Source organism: Balaenoptera musculus, chromosome 6 (assembly GCF_009873245.2).
Source record: "Balaenoptera musculus isolate JJ_BM4_2016_0621 chromosome 6, mBalMus1.pri.v3, whole genome shotgun sequence".
Classification (NCBI taxonomy): domain Eukaryota; kingdom Metazoa; phylum Chordata; class Mammalia; order Artiodactyla; family Balaenopteridae; genus Balaenoptera; species Balaenoptera musculus.
In genome coordinates this window covers 28,657,469-28,673,569 of record NC_045790.1, presented here as the reverse complement: position 1 = coordinate 28,673,569, position 16,101 = coordinate 28,657,469, and the positions used below count along the sequence as shown (strand labels likewise).

At 36.5% G+C, this 16,101-nt stretch overlaps 1 protein-coding gene across 6 annotated transcripts in view; it reads left to right on the top strand.

The window, feature by feature from the left end:
- Positions 1-242: 242 nt before the first annotated feature.
- The window catches only part of ERCC6L2 (ERCC excision repair 6 like 2), a 182,647-nt gene continuing 166,788 nt past the window's right edge, over positions 243-16,101 (top strand). For 2 of the 6 annotated variants that reach the window (XM_036855634.1, XM_036855628.1), the window contains exons 1-2: positions 244-1,448; positions 6,019-6,443. In XM_036855634.1, coding sequence (XP_036711529.1) covers positions 1,403-1,448; positions 6,019-6,443 — 471 coding nt within the window. In that variant the 5' untranslated portion in view covers positions 244-1,402. Of the gene's footprint in view, positions 1,449-5,688; positions 5,799-6,018; positions 6,444-16,101 lie in introns of those variants that run through there. The other 4 variants (XM_036855632.1, XM_036855631.1, XM_036855630.1 and 1 more) reach the window with 4 other exon arrangements.

Sequence of the window (16,101 nt, the reverse complement as noted above, 5' to 3'; positions counted from 1 at the left end):
CGTGAGCCAAGGAATGTGTATAGCCTCTAGAAGCTGGAAAAGGCGAGGAAAGATACTCTGCAGAGCCTCCAGAAAAGAAGGCAACCCAGCTGACACTTTGATTTTAGCCTAATGAGACCAATGTAGGGCTTTTGACTTACAGAACTATAAGATAACACTTTTATGCTGTTTTAAGCCATTAAGTTTTTGGTAATTTGTTACAGCAGCCATAGGAAACTAATACAGGCCCATGCAGGTTAATCTACTTCAGTGAAATATCCTACAGCACACAAAAACATTTTAACATGTGAGGAAGCATTTTTGGATTAATCTACATACAACGTCTGGAAAAGTATTAGATGAGCAGTATTCATTAATTCCTGAGTGGTATGCTGCCCTGAAGATGCTTACCAAAACAGCCTGATGGTTTGCTTAGTGTTTACCCATAACGTGTTATACAAACCACTGGTAACTTGGGATGGTACACGAAAAAACACTTTGAAGTTTTCATAGTATCTTTACCTTTGCCTTCTATTTAGGGCATGTGTTGCAGGTTTTGTACTCAGAGAAGTTATTTACAACTTACTACATTTTAGTATATAACCTAAGAAAATATGCCTTCTCTGGGTGTCCTGAGCCGTCGGAGTCCACACGGCTGAGGCGGCACTCCAAGAGGGAACCGCTCGCCTCCTAAAGTCCCTGGGCGTCCAGCAACACGACGAAGGAACCAAGAGCCTAATATAAGCCACAAGATACGATCGCGGGGACGACGGTCTCCTGCCAGGCCGTCACCCTCCTTACCGGTCCTTAAAAGACCCACAGCAGATCCACGCCCACGAGCATCCTGCCTCTTTCCGCAGCCACAAGAGCCGCAGCAGGCTAGCAGGCGATATCAAACTTCGCGATATTTGCAACTATCGCGGATCTTTGCATTACCGGCTTCCTAGAGGAAAGACGGCCGGAAGATCGCTCCGCCCATGTCAACCAAGACTTTGTTCTCGTGAGATCCCGAAAACAGTTCGGGAGCCAGTTCTCGCGGGATTTTCCGAGTCAGGGCTGGAAGTTGCGGTGGGTCCCAGAGGGAGGCCCGTTACTGAGAGGGAGGCTAGGGGGTCGACCTGCCTGCTTGTTGTCCTCCCCCGGCGGCGGAGCCCCAGACGATTAGGTGAGCACCGCCTTGCCAGCTTCCACAGCGCCCTCCGGCTCTGCCGCTGTCTCGAACGCCACCGGCCGTTCTCCTTGGACCCCGTCAGGCTCCACCTTTGCTCCCTCTCGTCCCGTGACGTCGGGCTTCGGGGGGGGGTTCGATGTACAGAGGGCGGCGGCAGGTGGAGTTGGCCGCCGTCCGCCCGCCAGCCTCCTCCTGGCGGTCCTCCGCCGCCTGTCAGGTGTTAAATGCTGCCAGGCCCTTCCCCCTGGCCAGATGGATCTCTCTGTCCCGAAGCCCCGCGCGGAAACCAACTGCAAAGGTATAAGCTCCGAGCTCCCCTCTCTCCCCAGACAACTGTCTTTACTGCGTAGGGTTGGACCTGTTCCTGCCAGTTCCCTTGGGGTTGGGGTTTTACCCTGTGGCTCCTGTGAGTGACAGCTGGAGATTGTGAACCACCTCTAGGGCTGGGACCAGTTCTTTGTGATTCAGAGTTGAGAACCTGCACTCTGAAGTCGGACTGCCCTTGGATCTAGTGCTGACTCTGACAGTCATTTGCTGAGCAACTTTGGGTGGTTTCCTCGTCTGTAAAACTGAGATCTTTGCTGAGTGAGTTCTTGTGATTATTAAATGAGATGGTGTTAAGCAAAGCATTTATGTGACCCAGTGTCTGGCTCATAGTAAACCCTAAGTAAACGTTTGGTATTTTTATTCTCTGTTCTTGTATGCCTCAGTTCTTAGTGAATGGTAGATTTGTTATTAAGTAGGTGAATAAAGGTTGAGATATTTAGTTCAGTTTATTACACAAAGAGCTTAATATATGATGTACTGAGTCAGGATCACCTTTACTGGGTCACCAAGAGAGAATTTAAGGAGGGTATGGTTATCTGCCACAAGTCATCTGGGATGGCTTCTTGCCCCTAAATTAACAACTTTCATTATTAATAGTGGCATAACAAAAGCTACCAGATATTGAGTGCTTGTTCTGTGCCCAGAAATATGCTAATTGTTTATGTACATGTTTTCCTTTGAGGAAGATATTGATCTCATTAAATAGATGAGGGATTCAGAACTAAAGTTCAGAGACGTTTAAGTAACAAGCCTCAGCTCTGACGGCTAGGAATTGATGACACTATAATTCGGGGACCACAAATATAAATACCTATAGGAACCTGGCAGGTGAAATAAATGGATGAAGCTGCTGAGTGGAGATTATAGTAACTGGGATGCTCATACCTCATTTAAAAGGGGCAGGGCTACTCAGTTCCAAGGAATTGTTCATTCATGTGTGAACTGCTACAGCATTGTAGCTACAAGTTCAGATAGCTTGGTTCAAATCCAGACTCTGCCACTTTCTAGCTGTGTGACCATGGTTAACCTTTATCTGTTTCACCATTTGTAAAATGGAACTAATAATATTGCTTACATGAAGTAATGAAAGGGTTGCTGTGAGGCTTAAATGAACTACTACATCTAAATTGCATGTCTGGCACACATAAGCCCTCAAAATGTTAGCTATATATAAATATTTGTTAATTTGACAAGTATTTGAGTTTCAAACTTTGTCCTAGGTGCCCAGAATATGGCAGTGAACTTAAGTCCCTGCTCTGGGGAACTTATATTTAAGTTGAAATAAACAATACCAGACAGTTCATATTTTTCTCTGAAAATGGAATCAAGCAAGGTGAAGGAAGAGAGAGTGGCGGGGAGTGCTATGTTAGATTGGGTGGTCAGAGAAGATACCTCTGAGGAGATGCCATTTGAACAGAACCCTGAATGAAGTGAAAGAATCAGTCACTTTGGTATTTAGGAGGAGTGTTGGCGGAAGGAACAGAAATCTCAGGGGGCTAAGGTGGAGTATGCTTACCATGATTGAGGAATAGCAAGGAGGCCAGTTTGGAATGAAATCAGGAGAGAGGGAGGAAATGAAGTTAAAGAGGAACACAGGGACCAGATCAAAAGGAGCCTTACCCCTATTCAGTCCAAAAGGAAATCATCCTAATTTAAGCTAATTGTTCTGGAGTTTGAATACTGAGAGATAACCGCCCTGCTCAAACTTAACTGAATCTATTAATATTTAGTTCTAGAAATTACCCAAACAGACTTCTATAAGTTGTGTGAAGCCCATGAGGATTTTGCACATGCTGTATGTGCCCTCTGACTGACATTCTCTTCTTAGATCTCCTTACTTTTTAAACTGTTTCCTCAGTACCTCTTTCTTACAGCACTCTGTTCTGCCAAAGCACTTATAGCAATTTCATGTGTGTGAACTTTTGAGTATTTGTCTCTCTCACTAGATGTCAAGGTTCTATGAGATCAAGGATGTGTTTTTGTTAATAAATTCAGCTCATTTATTGAGTGCCTACTCTGTGCTGGTCCTGGGGATAAAATTTTGAAGAATACAGACATTTTCTTGGAAAAGATATTATTTTCTAGTGAGAGAGGCAGATAAAAAAAATAAACATGATAATTAAACATTGTGATATATGCTATAGAGGCAATAAAATAGTACAGAATAGTGGAGTTCCCTACTTTAAATAAGGTGGTCTAAGATAAAATCTGAGGCCATGACATAAAAACACCTGAGAAAAGACCGGCTTAATATGCTTGAGTCAAGGGAAAAATTGATAGATTAAATTGGAGAGGTAAGTAGTGGAAGATCATACAAGGTCTTATAGGCCATAGTAAGGAGCTTGGACTTTATTCTTTGTGCAGTGGGTCATTATTAAAAGATTTTAAATTAAAGATTTACTAATAATTTATATTCTTAAATAGTCATTATTGCTGCTATGTGGAAAATGGATTATAGAGGGAAATAGTGTCAGCAGAGAGAATGGTTAGAGAATGGAGAATAGAGAATGGAGTCTGTAGCAGTAATTTAGGAGAAAGCCAAAGTTTGGCAAATTACAGTCAAGGCCAAATTCAGCCTGACACTTGTTTTTTGTAGATAAAGTTTTACTGGAGCACAGCCATACCCATTTGTTTATGTGTCTGTGGCTACTTTTGTGTTACAAGGGCAAGAGACAGTATAGCCTGCAAGATGTAAAATAACAAGTAGCTAAAATCTGACTCTACAGAAAAAGTTTACCAACAGTTGTTTTAAAGTGATGGTGGCATGGAGGAAAGTGATGCTTTTTTTTTCTTTTTTAGGTAGAGCCAGCAGGACATTCTGATGGAGAGGATGTAGGGACTTATATAAAAAGAGGAATAAGGGCTGACTAAAGGTTTTCTACCTTGAAAAGTTGGTTAGACAGTGATGCCTTTTAATGAGATTTGGAAAGACTAGTTCTAAGCAAGGGTTAATCACTATCATTTTTGACATTGGTTTTCTTCATTTTAACTGTGTGGTACAGTTGTAGTAAATAATTGGTGTTAAATCATATATGTTGAATAATAAATTAATGAATTAAGTCTTTAAAAATTAGAAGGTGTTTGCTGGATAGGTAGACAAAGCATGTGAAACAAATAATGTGTTAAGAATTGTTGCAAGGCTTAACGTAGGTTTTAAGGCTCAAACAGTACTGTTATGAAAATAGGGCCCATCAACCTATTTTTTATCCCTGTATAGTGAATAAAGGTTTTATTTTCACATTAAAACTCTTGTCTTTTAGAATAATGTAACAATTCTCAAACAGTTTGGATGCAAAGATTAGAGTGGGAGAACAGATTTTTTTTGCTGATTGTTATATAAAAACAACCTTATCAAAATTAGAATAATGGTTTTACTTTTGAGGAACAACTGATGAGAAATAGTATAATGAGCTCTTCTTGCTAAAGAGAATATAGATGTACTAGTTATAATCATGAATGTTATAAAAGCCTAATTCAGCATCATTAGGAAGTCCCTGGGAAACTGCCAATGATCATATGATCTCAATGAGAAATATGTGAGAAAAATAATTCCTAGTATCCTTACAATTGTAGCCATACAATTCCTCTGGGATTCTTGCTCTAAGAAATTCCATTTGGAAAATTATTTTTACTTAATTTCCTCTATTTGGTACCTTTTAATTGTACCAACAGTATACTCTGTAGAGGCCCTCCTCCTCATTCACAGTGCTATATTTTCTGAATAGAAAATAAAATAGCTCTACAGTTAAGCACAGAATAAATTTGTACATAGAGACAAGTCAGACTCTTCAAAGAATAATAGAATCTTAGCAGAAAGAGATCTTAGAATTCATCTCTTTTTTAAGAACCTTGGCTCTTCAAAACCTAGAAGGGAAAAAGCTGTGACAAAGCTGGTACATATCACTTTGTAGTTGAGTTGGAGATTCCCTTGATTAGTTGTATACAGATTCAAGCAACATTTTAGAAGCAGCAATATTGACAGTGAGAAGAAACAGCTGTCTTCAGAGAAAGGAGATGGAGTAACTAAAAAAGCAGACAGAAGAATCACAAAAATATTGCTGTTCAGAGGATTTTAGCTTACCTGTTACCAAGTCCTATTCAGTGTTACTCTACCATATCATGAACGTTATACCTAATGTTCATGAGTCATCATGAATATTTAAATAAGTGGTTTTCAATCCTGGCTGTGCATCAGAGTCACCTTTTGAATTCAGCAGTAACAACCAAACACAATAATAAAATCAAATGCCCATGGTCCATATCCACTGAATCAGAATCAACAGACGAAGCATATATGGGGAGATTATGACACACAGCCAAGGTGAGAAAAACTGGAAATAAATTATGTACCCTTTATTATGATAATATACTTGAGGAAAATATACTTTAGGAAAATATTTATACATGTTATAATTTATCTTGTTTCAGATTTTGGAAACGGTATTTATGTGAGGAACACTTTTTTCTCATAGCAGTGGATAAATGAGGTGTTACTTTATAAGTTAGATTTGGAAAGTTTATTTTCTCTTTTATTATTATAGATATATGGCATCCAGGAGAAAGATGTCTCGCCCCTTCTCCAGATAATGAAAAACTTTGTGAAGCAAGCATAAAATCTGTCATAGTGGATGAAAATGGGAAGTCATTTGCAGTCATCTTATATTCAGATTTTCAAGAAAGGAAAGTACCTCTTAAAAGACTTCAAGAAGTGAAATCTGTTAAAGATTGCTCCAGGAATTTTATATTTGATGATGAAGATTTGGAAAAACCTTATTTCCCAGACAGAAAATTTCCATCATCTGCTGTTGCTTTTCAATTATCTGAAAATGGAGACTCTATTCCTTATACTATTAATAGGTATTTGAGAGACTACCAAAGGGAAGGAGCCCTGTTTCTCTATGAACACTTCATCCAAGGAAGAGGATGTATTCTTGGTGATGACATGGGACTTGGAAAAACAGTACAGGTATTTATTTTAATTACTTTATAATTAAAATTCAATAAAGTCATACATATTATATCATATATATTACATACATGAATGGATACCATATGCAAATTTCTGTTTGTATCCCAGATCTTATAATTGTTTCGTGTGTGTGTGTGTGTGTTTGTCTCACACAGTACTTAAGGATGGTGTTTAGTCATTATTTTATCCTCAATATTTATTTAGTACCTATGAAATACATTATTTAAAATGATGTTATAGTAGAACTTGACTTGTTTTTACCTTTGGTAATACTAGTACTAAGATATCAATTATATTTAGAGTAATTTAACTTTCTTAGTAATACCTTATGGAAGGAAAGCATTCTGACATTTGTTAAGCTACATAGCATGGTTAAATTGACTTCTGCAGGCCTTTTGTACATATTGTTTGGAGTTTATCATAGCATAAATTTCTTAGTCTGGGATCTCTGGGCCACTAGGAGTTCTGTTGGTGGACTTCAGAGAGGCCTCCTATTTCTCTAAAATGTGTGCCAGAATTTGTATATTTATATACTTTTCTGCAGATAGGCTCTATGTTAGTTATCTATTGCTGTATAACAGAGTATTCCAAAATGTAGCAGCTTAAAACAATACACATTTATCATATTACAGTTTCTGTGAGTCAGGAATCTGGGTACCATTTAGCTGGGTCTTCTGGCTCTGCCTCTCATAAGGCTGCAGTTATTTCAAGGTTGGACTAGGGAAGATTCACTTCCTAGCTTATGTGGTTGTTGCAGGATTCAGTTCCTTGTGGGTTCTTAGACTGAGGCCTCTGTTTCTCGTGAGCTATTGGCAAAGCCCTCCTTTGGTTCCTTACCACGTGGGCCTCTTCATGGTGCTTCTCACAGTGTGGAAGCATGCTTCAACAGGGAGAACAAGTGATTGGGCAAGAGAGAGCACTAGTGAGACAGAAGTCATGGTCTTTTGTAACCTAATCACAGAAGAGACAGCCTTCATTTTTGCCATATTCACATCATTAGAAGCAGGTTGTGAAGTTCAGCTCATACTCAAGGGGGGACATTAAATAAAGTAATGGATACCAAGAGGTGGGGATTATTGGGAGCCTTGTCAGAAGCTGTGTACCACAAAGGTTTATAATCCAAAAAGATTAGAGTTCTGAACCTAGACTTTATACTAAGCAATCACTCTGGACTTTCAGGAGTGTTTGTCTAGTGTGATCAAGTCCTTCTGTGTTTCCTTCTTTACAATTGAATTTAAGCTACTTTATTCTTCATGACACCTCCATTGTTAGTGGAGTTCAAAGGTAAGCGAAAAATTAAGTTTAACATTTGAAAATAGACAAATAATAGCTATGTATAAAGCTCTGGTGTAAAAAACTAGGGTAAAATTAAGTCCCTCAGTAATCATAGTGTATTACTATTAGCCATAATCTATTTTCCTTTAATCTCAGGCAATGCACAAAGTTCTAGGCTTGCACATTGAAGGTGTTAAATAATTGCTTGTGGAATAAACGAATTTACTTTCTCAGGAGAACAGGTTCCAAGAATAAAGATAGGAGCCTTTTGGAAACTACCATCTGTGACCAAGATATGCAGATGAATATTAAAGGAAAATAAATAATAAAGCCCTTCTGTGACTGTCTTTACATATACTTTTACTGTTTTTGCCCATGCTAGAATGTTCTTTTCCACATGTCTTTGACTAGTCAATGCCTGTTCATCTTCAAAATCAGAAACATGAGGGTGCTACAAAAGGTGACCTGCAATTTGGGAAACCCCACCCTAAACCTACTAAATACAATTCAGATTCTTCTACACATTTTAGGCTCATATTAAGCTTTCATCTCGGAAGCTCATGTCACAAAGAAATTCCCTTTATTTTACATTTTATAAGATTATTTTAAAAGTGATTTTACTGCCCAATTTTATATTATCTAACACACTGAAATCATTGGAAGGCTTTGAGTTGTATTATATGCTATGACAGTGCTGCTATGAATAACTTTGAGGGCTCACCTTCTGAAGATTAGGAAATAGTTTTTGTACTAATTTTGATACATAGCTGGATTTATCTGATCCTTGGGGACCTAGTTCTCTGGTTATTATTCTTGTAACTCAGAAAATAATTTCTACATAAATAGGCGGTTTGGGGAGATCCATTTAAGATAGAGCTTCTGTAGATAGGATGACTAAACCAGTTGAAGAAATGTGAACAATAGTTAATGAGTTCACTAGAATTTCAAAATGTAGTAGAATTAGGTGAAAATGGTCTATGAAAATAGACCATTGGCAATTACTCTTTGAACTATAGTAGTAACTTCTTCATTTCTTTTTCCTTTTTCCTTTTCCTTTTTCCCCTTAAGTTTTCCCCTTCTTACATTCTAACTTGGCCGTAGTATGAAATTGAGCTCTTCTTTTTAAAAATGCTTGTTTTACATACCAAAAAAGTTTACGTCCCTCATTTCAAATTGAAAAGTGGGTAAATTTAATATTTTACATTCTTCAAGGGATGAGGATTTAAAAATATCCATTTGATCTACTGACTTGGAAATCATTGAAATCTTTGAGTAAGAGCCATTTTGCTGGAGTATTGGGGGCACAAGCCAGAATGGAGTAGGTGAAGACATGGACACCAGAAGTATGCTCATCTCTTTACATGACCTAGTAGTAGCTGAAGGAGGATGGAATTTTGAGGGAATTTCTTTTTTGTTTGTTTTGTACCATTTGGGGATAGGGGGAACTTGAGCATGTTTAAAGTGAATTGGAAGGATCTGATTGAGAGGGAATAGTTGCATATACAACATACATAAATATATACATGCATATGCTTCATATGTGCATGTCGATGAACACACAGACATACATAAATATGCAAAAATTGGAATCCCTACTATGTTACAAACTGATTTTTCCTCAACATCTTGTTATGAAGCTTTTCAAACACATAGAAGAGCTGGAACAATTGTACAATGAATACCCACATACCTACCACCTAGATTCTGTTAACATTTCATTATATATGGCTTATTCACATATCCATCCATCCCACCATCTTTTGTTGCGTTTTAAAGTGGCATACATCAGTATGTTTTATCCCCAAACACTTGAGCATGCATATCATTACCAAGGTTCAATATTTAATTATAATTCTTTTTTTTTCATTTTGAAGTAAGATTTACAATGAAATGCAGAAATCTAAAATGTACCCACAATTCCATGAGTTTTGACAAATACATGTCTCTGTGTAATCCGGCTAAACTGTGTAAGGTCTTTCAGGATATAGAGCATTATCACTCCAGAAGATGTCTTCACATTCCTTCCTGCCACCCCCAAGAGACATCATTGTTTTGCTTTTTTATATCATAGATTAGTTTTGCCTTTTCATATAAATGGGATCTTACAGATGTATTCTTATATAAGCCTTCTTTTACTTAGCATAATATTTTGTGATTCATCTTGTTATTGAGTGCATGGGTAGTTTGTTTCTTGTTACTGCTGAGTAGTATTGCTGAGTTGTATGGATGCTGCATTCTGTTTATCCATTCTCCTGCTGATGGACACCTGAGCTATTTCCAGTTTTTAGCTCTTAGAAATAAAACTGTTAAGAACTTTCTTGAACAATCTCTTGTGTATCCCTTCCTCTTGGGTAAATAATTAGGAATGGAATTACTTGGTCATAAGCTGATGTGTGTTTAGTTTTGTATGAAACTGACACTTTGGAAACACTTTTCTTTCATTCCTATCAACAATGTATCAGAGTTATGGTTACTCCATAACCTCACAAAATTTGGTTTTGTCAGTCTTATTAAATTTTTGTTGGGTGTGTGTATGTGTGTAAGTTTGTGTGTTGTTTACATACTTTATTAAGGTATAATTGGCATACAATAACTGTGTAAATTTATAGTGTACAATTTGATAAGTTTTACATATATTTGCACCCAAGAAATGATCACTGCAGTACCACAATCAAAATAATATATCACTCCAAAAGTTTCCTCATGTCTATTTGTGCCCATGATTTTTTCAACACCAATAATTATATCACCACTATTTTCACTTTTAGTTTTTAATTGGACTAAGAAGTTAAATTGGGAAAGAATGCAAAATCCTAGATTTTTATGAAAATTTCTTAGTGTTTTACAGAAATCTCACACCTAATTCAAAGGTAATTTGAAAATGACTCTATATATTTACATGATATCTAAACAGCTAATGTAACTATAATAAACAGTTTCAACTGGAATATACAGGTTTGGGAAACTGACCTTTGATAATCAAACAGCTCAAATGATAGGAATGGAGTTGAATGGGCATTTACTATAAGGCCGTGTTTCTCAAAAGTGTGATTTCTGGGCCAACAGCATCAGCATTACCTGGAATTTGTTAGAATTGTAAATTCTTGGGTCTTATCCCAGACATACTGGATCAGAAACTCAGGGGGTGGGGCCCAGCAATGTGTTTTAACAAACCCTCTAGGCAATTTGAGGTCCACTAAAGTTTAAAAACCTTTGCTCAGACTATACATTTTTCAGAGGTGATGGAAAACTTGTTAATCTGGTGAGTTGGTTCAGTGAAGGTTGATTAAGAGATTGTTTAGTCTATGTGAATATTTATACATAAGATGACCATTTCATTTCTAAAATAAAATTTTAGAAACAGAAATGATATTAGAGATAATCTTGTTCAGCTTCTTTAAATGAAGAAACTGAGGCACAGGAGTACTAAGTGGCTTCCCTCTAAGGACATATACAGGAAGTAACCATTTTAATTTCCATTCTAGTACTTTTTTTCCCCTTTTTTCTCTTCCCTTTGCTGCCTCCATCTTGCAACCTTTTGTTCAGCTTTTAATTAACTGTATTCATTCATTCAATTAGTTGACATTTATTAAGCACTTAGCGTGGTCCAGGCCCTGTGATAGGCACTGAAGAGTCTAATATAAATGTGCATGATCACTACCCTTACAGAGTTCACAGATGATGATGAAAAGAAATGTAGTTAAGGGGCCATCACCCAGTCTGATATTCTAGTGGAATTAAGTGGAGAAGCAAGCCTGCCTGGGGGTGTCAAGGAAGGCTTCCCAGGAAGTTGGTATTTTCATCCTTTGCTTTTTGTTGGGTTTGCTTTTGAAAGTTCACCAAAATTTAAAACTAATTTGAGTGGTATCAGTTAGGACGTTGAGGTTTTTTTTGTTTCTTTTTTTCACTGATGGCATAGTTCTAGTACAGTGTTCAAAAGGTTTATCATAAAAGAACTCATTCATTGAATCAAAGTGATTTTGAAAATCTTAATTTGGTAATTAGCTTTCATAGGCACAAAGTCTTAAAACACTACTATTAAATAAGTACATATGTGTTTTACATATTTATTTCCCCATCTGCTATGTGAAGAAGATGGTATTAGTACTTTTTGAGCAGCAGAGGAGAGATAAAATTTTGCAAACTCTAAAGATATTCTTTGAATCTTTGTTTTTATATTATTTGATATTATAAAAAATGTCATTACTATACATTTAAAAAATATAGGTATAGTAAACCTCAATCCTGAGAGAAATGGTGGGATTGCTGATAATTATAGCTTTCTTAGGTTATTTTCAATACTGTTTTTTGGATAATATGATCTTTAGTTGATTCAAAAGCTATACTAAAATTTAAAGTTTCTTTAGATCACAAGTCACGTTGTTCACTCAGGAATATAGTAATAAAGAAAATAATCATATTGTCTTTATTTTCATTCATGGAGAAAATGCCATGACATCCAATGTGAAAGGTCAATTAACCTCCAGAGGCACAAAGCCTTTAAAGCAGAAACAAAAATGTCTTAGCATTTTGAAGATAAATTGCTTTTCTTGTTTTGGCATGTACTTCAGGTTTTAGGAGTAGAAGTTTGTAAAGATAAATGGGCTAGGTCCCCTTTTAAAATAGCACTTTGTTGTTTCTGTTGTTTAAAGCAAGCAAAAAATCATCATACTTTTTGAAGTATGATTCCAAAGTACTCGCTTACCTTTTTATCTCCCAGGGAGATGAAAAATAAGGAAAGTAGGCTTTTTTTTTTAATCTTATAAGAAATAAACGATTTTTGCTCTGCCTTCTGTTGGTCTAAGAGGAGGTTTGTTGCGTTATTTGCCTGTCTCTGACTTATGCTATATATCATGAGCTGACTGTGTATGAGAAAAGATGGCCTATAAAAATGTTTGCCTGACAGTTTCAAAGGAACGCCTGTAAAAACAAAGCTTTCCCAGAGTGATATATCATTTCTGAAATGCAGTTTTTGGCCTTTTACTGTTCTATAGGTAGCTGATTAAATAGTTTTTTGTTCTTTTCATCTTTAACCATAATTTTAGAACTACTGTATTCCACATTAAAGCATGTTCTGTTTTTGTTTTTTTTTTTCAGATTAGTTTTGTAAACCTGCATTGTAAATATGTTGTTCTCCTTCTGTAAATTAAGATTTTGATAGACCTCTCCTATGCTAGTATGAGTGATAGAGATGGCTAGATCTACATCAAAATTATGTATTCCCTTTGCCTTCTTGGAGTTGTGGCCAAATGACAAAGAATAGGTTTCCCAGTTCCCCTTTCATGTCTTGGGCTTGTCAACAGAGATGAGGGTGGAAGTGATGAGTGCTATTTACAATCTTGGTACATAAAATCCACCTGTGCTATTCTTTGCATTCTCTCTCTCTCTCTGTCTGCCTTCTGGATGTTGACACATTACTGCTAGCATTATCTCAGTATAATGAGCTAAAAAGTTTGTCAGTGGTTTTAAGTTAGCCTCTCTATTTAGTGTGTATTCTCAACTAAATTCAAATTTATTTTCATTTTAACTTACATTTTAGGGGGTAGGTGAATAATCTGTTAGGAGGTAGTGTAGACTATTTTAAAGGGATGCAAAATTTTTCTTTAAAATCATTAATGTATTTAGTGAATTAAGTAAAGCTAATCCATAATTAGAGCTTACAAATTTAATCATCTTTTATGGAACTTCTTCTAAAGATCAGATTTTTCAGTAAAATAGACATTTTATATATCTTTGTTTCATGGAATTTGACAAGTTAGAGCTAAGATTGTATATCAGATAGATGAACAGATTGAATTATGAATTATCATAATTAGGACTATATAAGCATACCTCAGAGATATTGTGGGTTCAGTTCCAGACCATTGCAATAAAGTGATATCACAATAAAGCAAGTCACACGAATTTTTTGGTTTCCTAGTGCACATAAAAGTTATATTTACACTATGCTCTAGTCTATTAAGCATGCAATAGTGTTATGTCTAAAAAAACAATGTACATACCTTAATTAAAAAAATACTCTGCCACTGCTTTAGCAACTAAGTTTATGTAGTATTCTAAATCCTTTGTTGTCATTTCAACAGTCTTCATAGCACCTTCACCAGGAGTAGATTCCATCTCAAGAAACCACTTTCTTTGCTTATGAATAAGAAGCAACTCCTCATCCCTATAGTTTTCTCATAATATTGCAGCAGTTCAGTCACATCTTCAACCTGTAATTCTAGTTCTCTTGCTATTTCCACCACATCTGTGGGTACTTCCTCCCCTGAAGTCTTGAACCTTACAAAAGTCATCTATGAGGGTTGGAATTAACTTCCGAATTCCTGTTGATGTTGATATTTTGACCTCTACATGAATCATGAATGTTCTTAATGACATCCAGAATCGTGAATCCTTTCCAGAAGGTTTTCAATTTACTTTGCCCAGATCCATCAGAGGAATCACTATCTATGACAGCTATAGCCTTATGTAGTATATATTTTAAATAGTAAGACTTGAAAATTGAAATGACTTCTGATCTATGGGCTGCAGAATGGATGTTGTGATAGTAGACATGAAAACAACACTAATTTTATTGTACATCTCCATTAGAGCTCTTGGGTTAAGAAGTACATTGTCAATGAGCAGTAATATTTTGAAAGGAATCTTTTTTTTTCTGAGCAGTAGGTCTCAACAGTGGGCTTAAAATATTTAGTCAACTATGTTGTGAACAGATGTACTGTCATCCAGGCTTTGTTATTCTATTTATAGAGCATAGGTAGAGTAGATTTAGCATCATTTTAAAGGGCCCTAGGGTTTTCAGAATGGTAAGTGAGCATTGGCTTCAACTTAAGTTACCAGCTGCATTAGGCCTTAAGAGAGTCAGCCTGTCCTTTGAAGTTTTGAAGCCAGGCATTAACTTCTCCTCTCTAGCTATGAAAGTCCTAGATGGCATCTTCTTACAATATAAAGCTGTTTTGTCTACATTAAAAATCTGTTGTTCAGTGTAGCCACCATCATTAATTAGTTATCTAGATCTGGGTAACTTGCTGTATGTCGGCATTTGCTGCTTCACCTTGCACTTTTACGTTATGGAGATGGCTTCTTTCCTTAAACCTCATGAATCAACTCTGCTAGCTTCAAACTCTTATTCTGCAGCCTCCTCACTTCTCTCAGCCTTTGTAGAGTTGAAGAGAGTTAGGGCCTTGCTCTAGATTAGGCTTTGGCTTAAGGGAGTTGTTGTGGCTTGTTTGATCTTCTATCCAGATCACTAAAACTTTCTTCATATCAGCAATAAGGCTGTTTCACTTTCTTATCATTCATGTGTTCACTGGAGTAGCACTTTTCATTTCCTTCAAGAACTTTTCCTTTGCATTCATAATTTGGCTGTTTTGTGCAAGGTGCCTAGTTTTTGGCCTGTCTTGGCTTTACACATGCATTCCTCACTAAGCTTAATCATTTCTGGCTTTTGATTTAAAGTGAGAGACATGTGATTCTCTCTGTCACTTGAACACTTAGAGGTCACTGTAGGGTATTAATTGCCCTAATTTCAATATTGTGTCTCAGGGAATATGGAGTCGCAAGGAGAAAGAAGGAGAGAGGGGAACAGCTGGTTGGTGGAGCAGTTAGAATACACACAACATTTATTGATTAAGTTTGCTACCATATGTGGGCGCAGTTCATGGCACCCCAAAACAATTAGAATAATAACATCAAAGATCACTGATCACAGATCACTATAACAAATATAATAACAGTGAAAACGTTTCAAATATTGTGAGAATTATGAAAATGTGACACAGAGACATGAAGTGAGCAAATGTTGTTGGGAAAATGGCACTGATAGACTTGCTTGACATAGAGTTGCCACAAACCTTCAATTTATAAAAAACACAATTATTTGTGAAGTGCAATAAAATGAGGTATGCCTGTAGTTTTCCTATAATGAAACAATCTGAGATGAGTTAAGAGGAAAGCAATGGATTAGGTCTTATACTGCCTCATTTAATAGGTATCTAATAGGTATCTTTTTCTTGCCTTTTCAGTAACCTTTGAAGACCAGTTGCCTATAATTCAAAAGAATATACCTATCAGTGTGTGTGATGGTATGATTACAAACAGTAAAATGTACACATCCTTAAGATGAATGAGTTTTGACAAATATATATATATGTGTGTATATATATATTTGTAATCAATACTGTAATCAAGATACAGAACATTTCCCTCACCATAGAAAGTTTCCCCATGTTCTTTTACAGTTAATACCCCAGTTGCCTAAACTTTTTATTATACATTTTCTATGATTCTTTCTGTTTTAAGTTACATTCTAGGAAGTGTTGAGAACCCAAGGTGTTATGAATACTTACATCATCTGTGAATTCAGTAAATTCTAAACTTA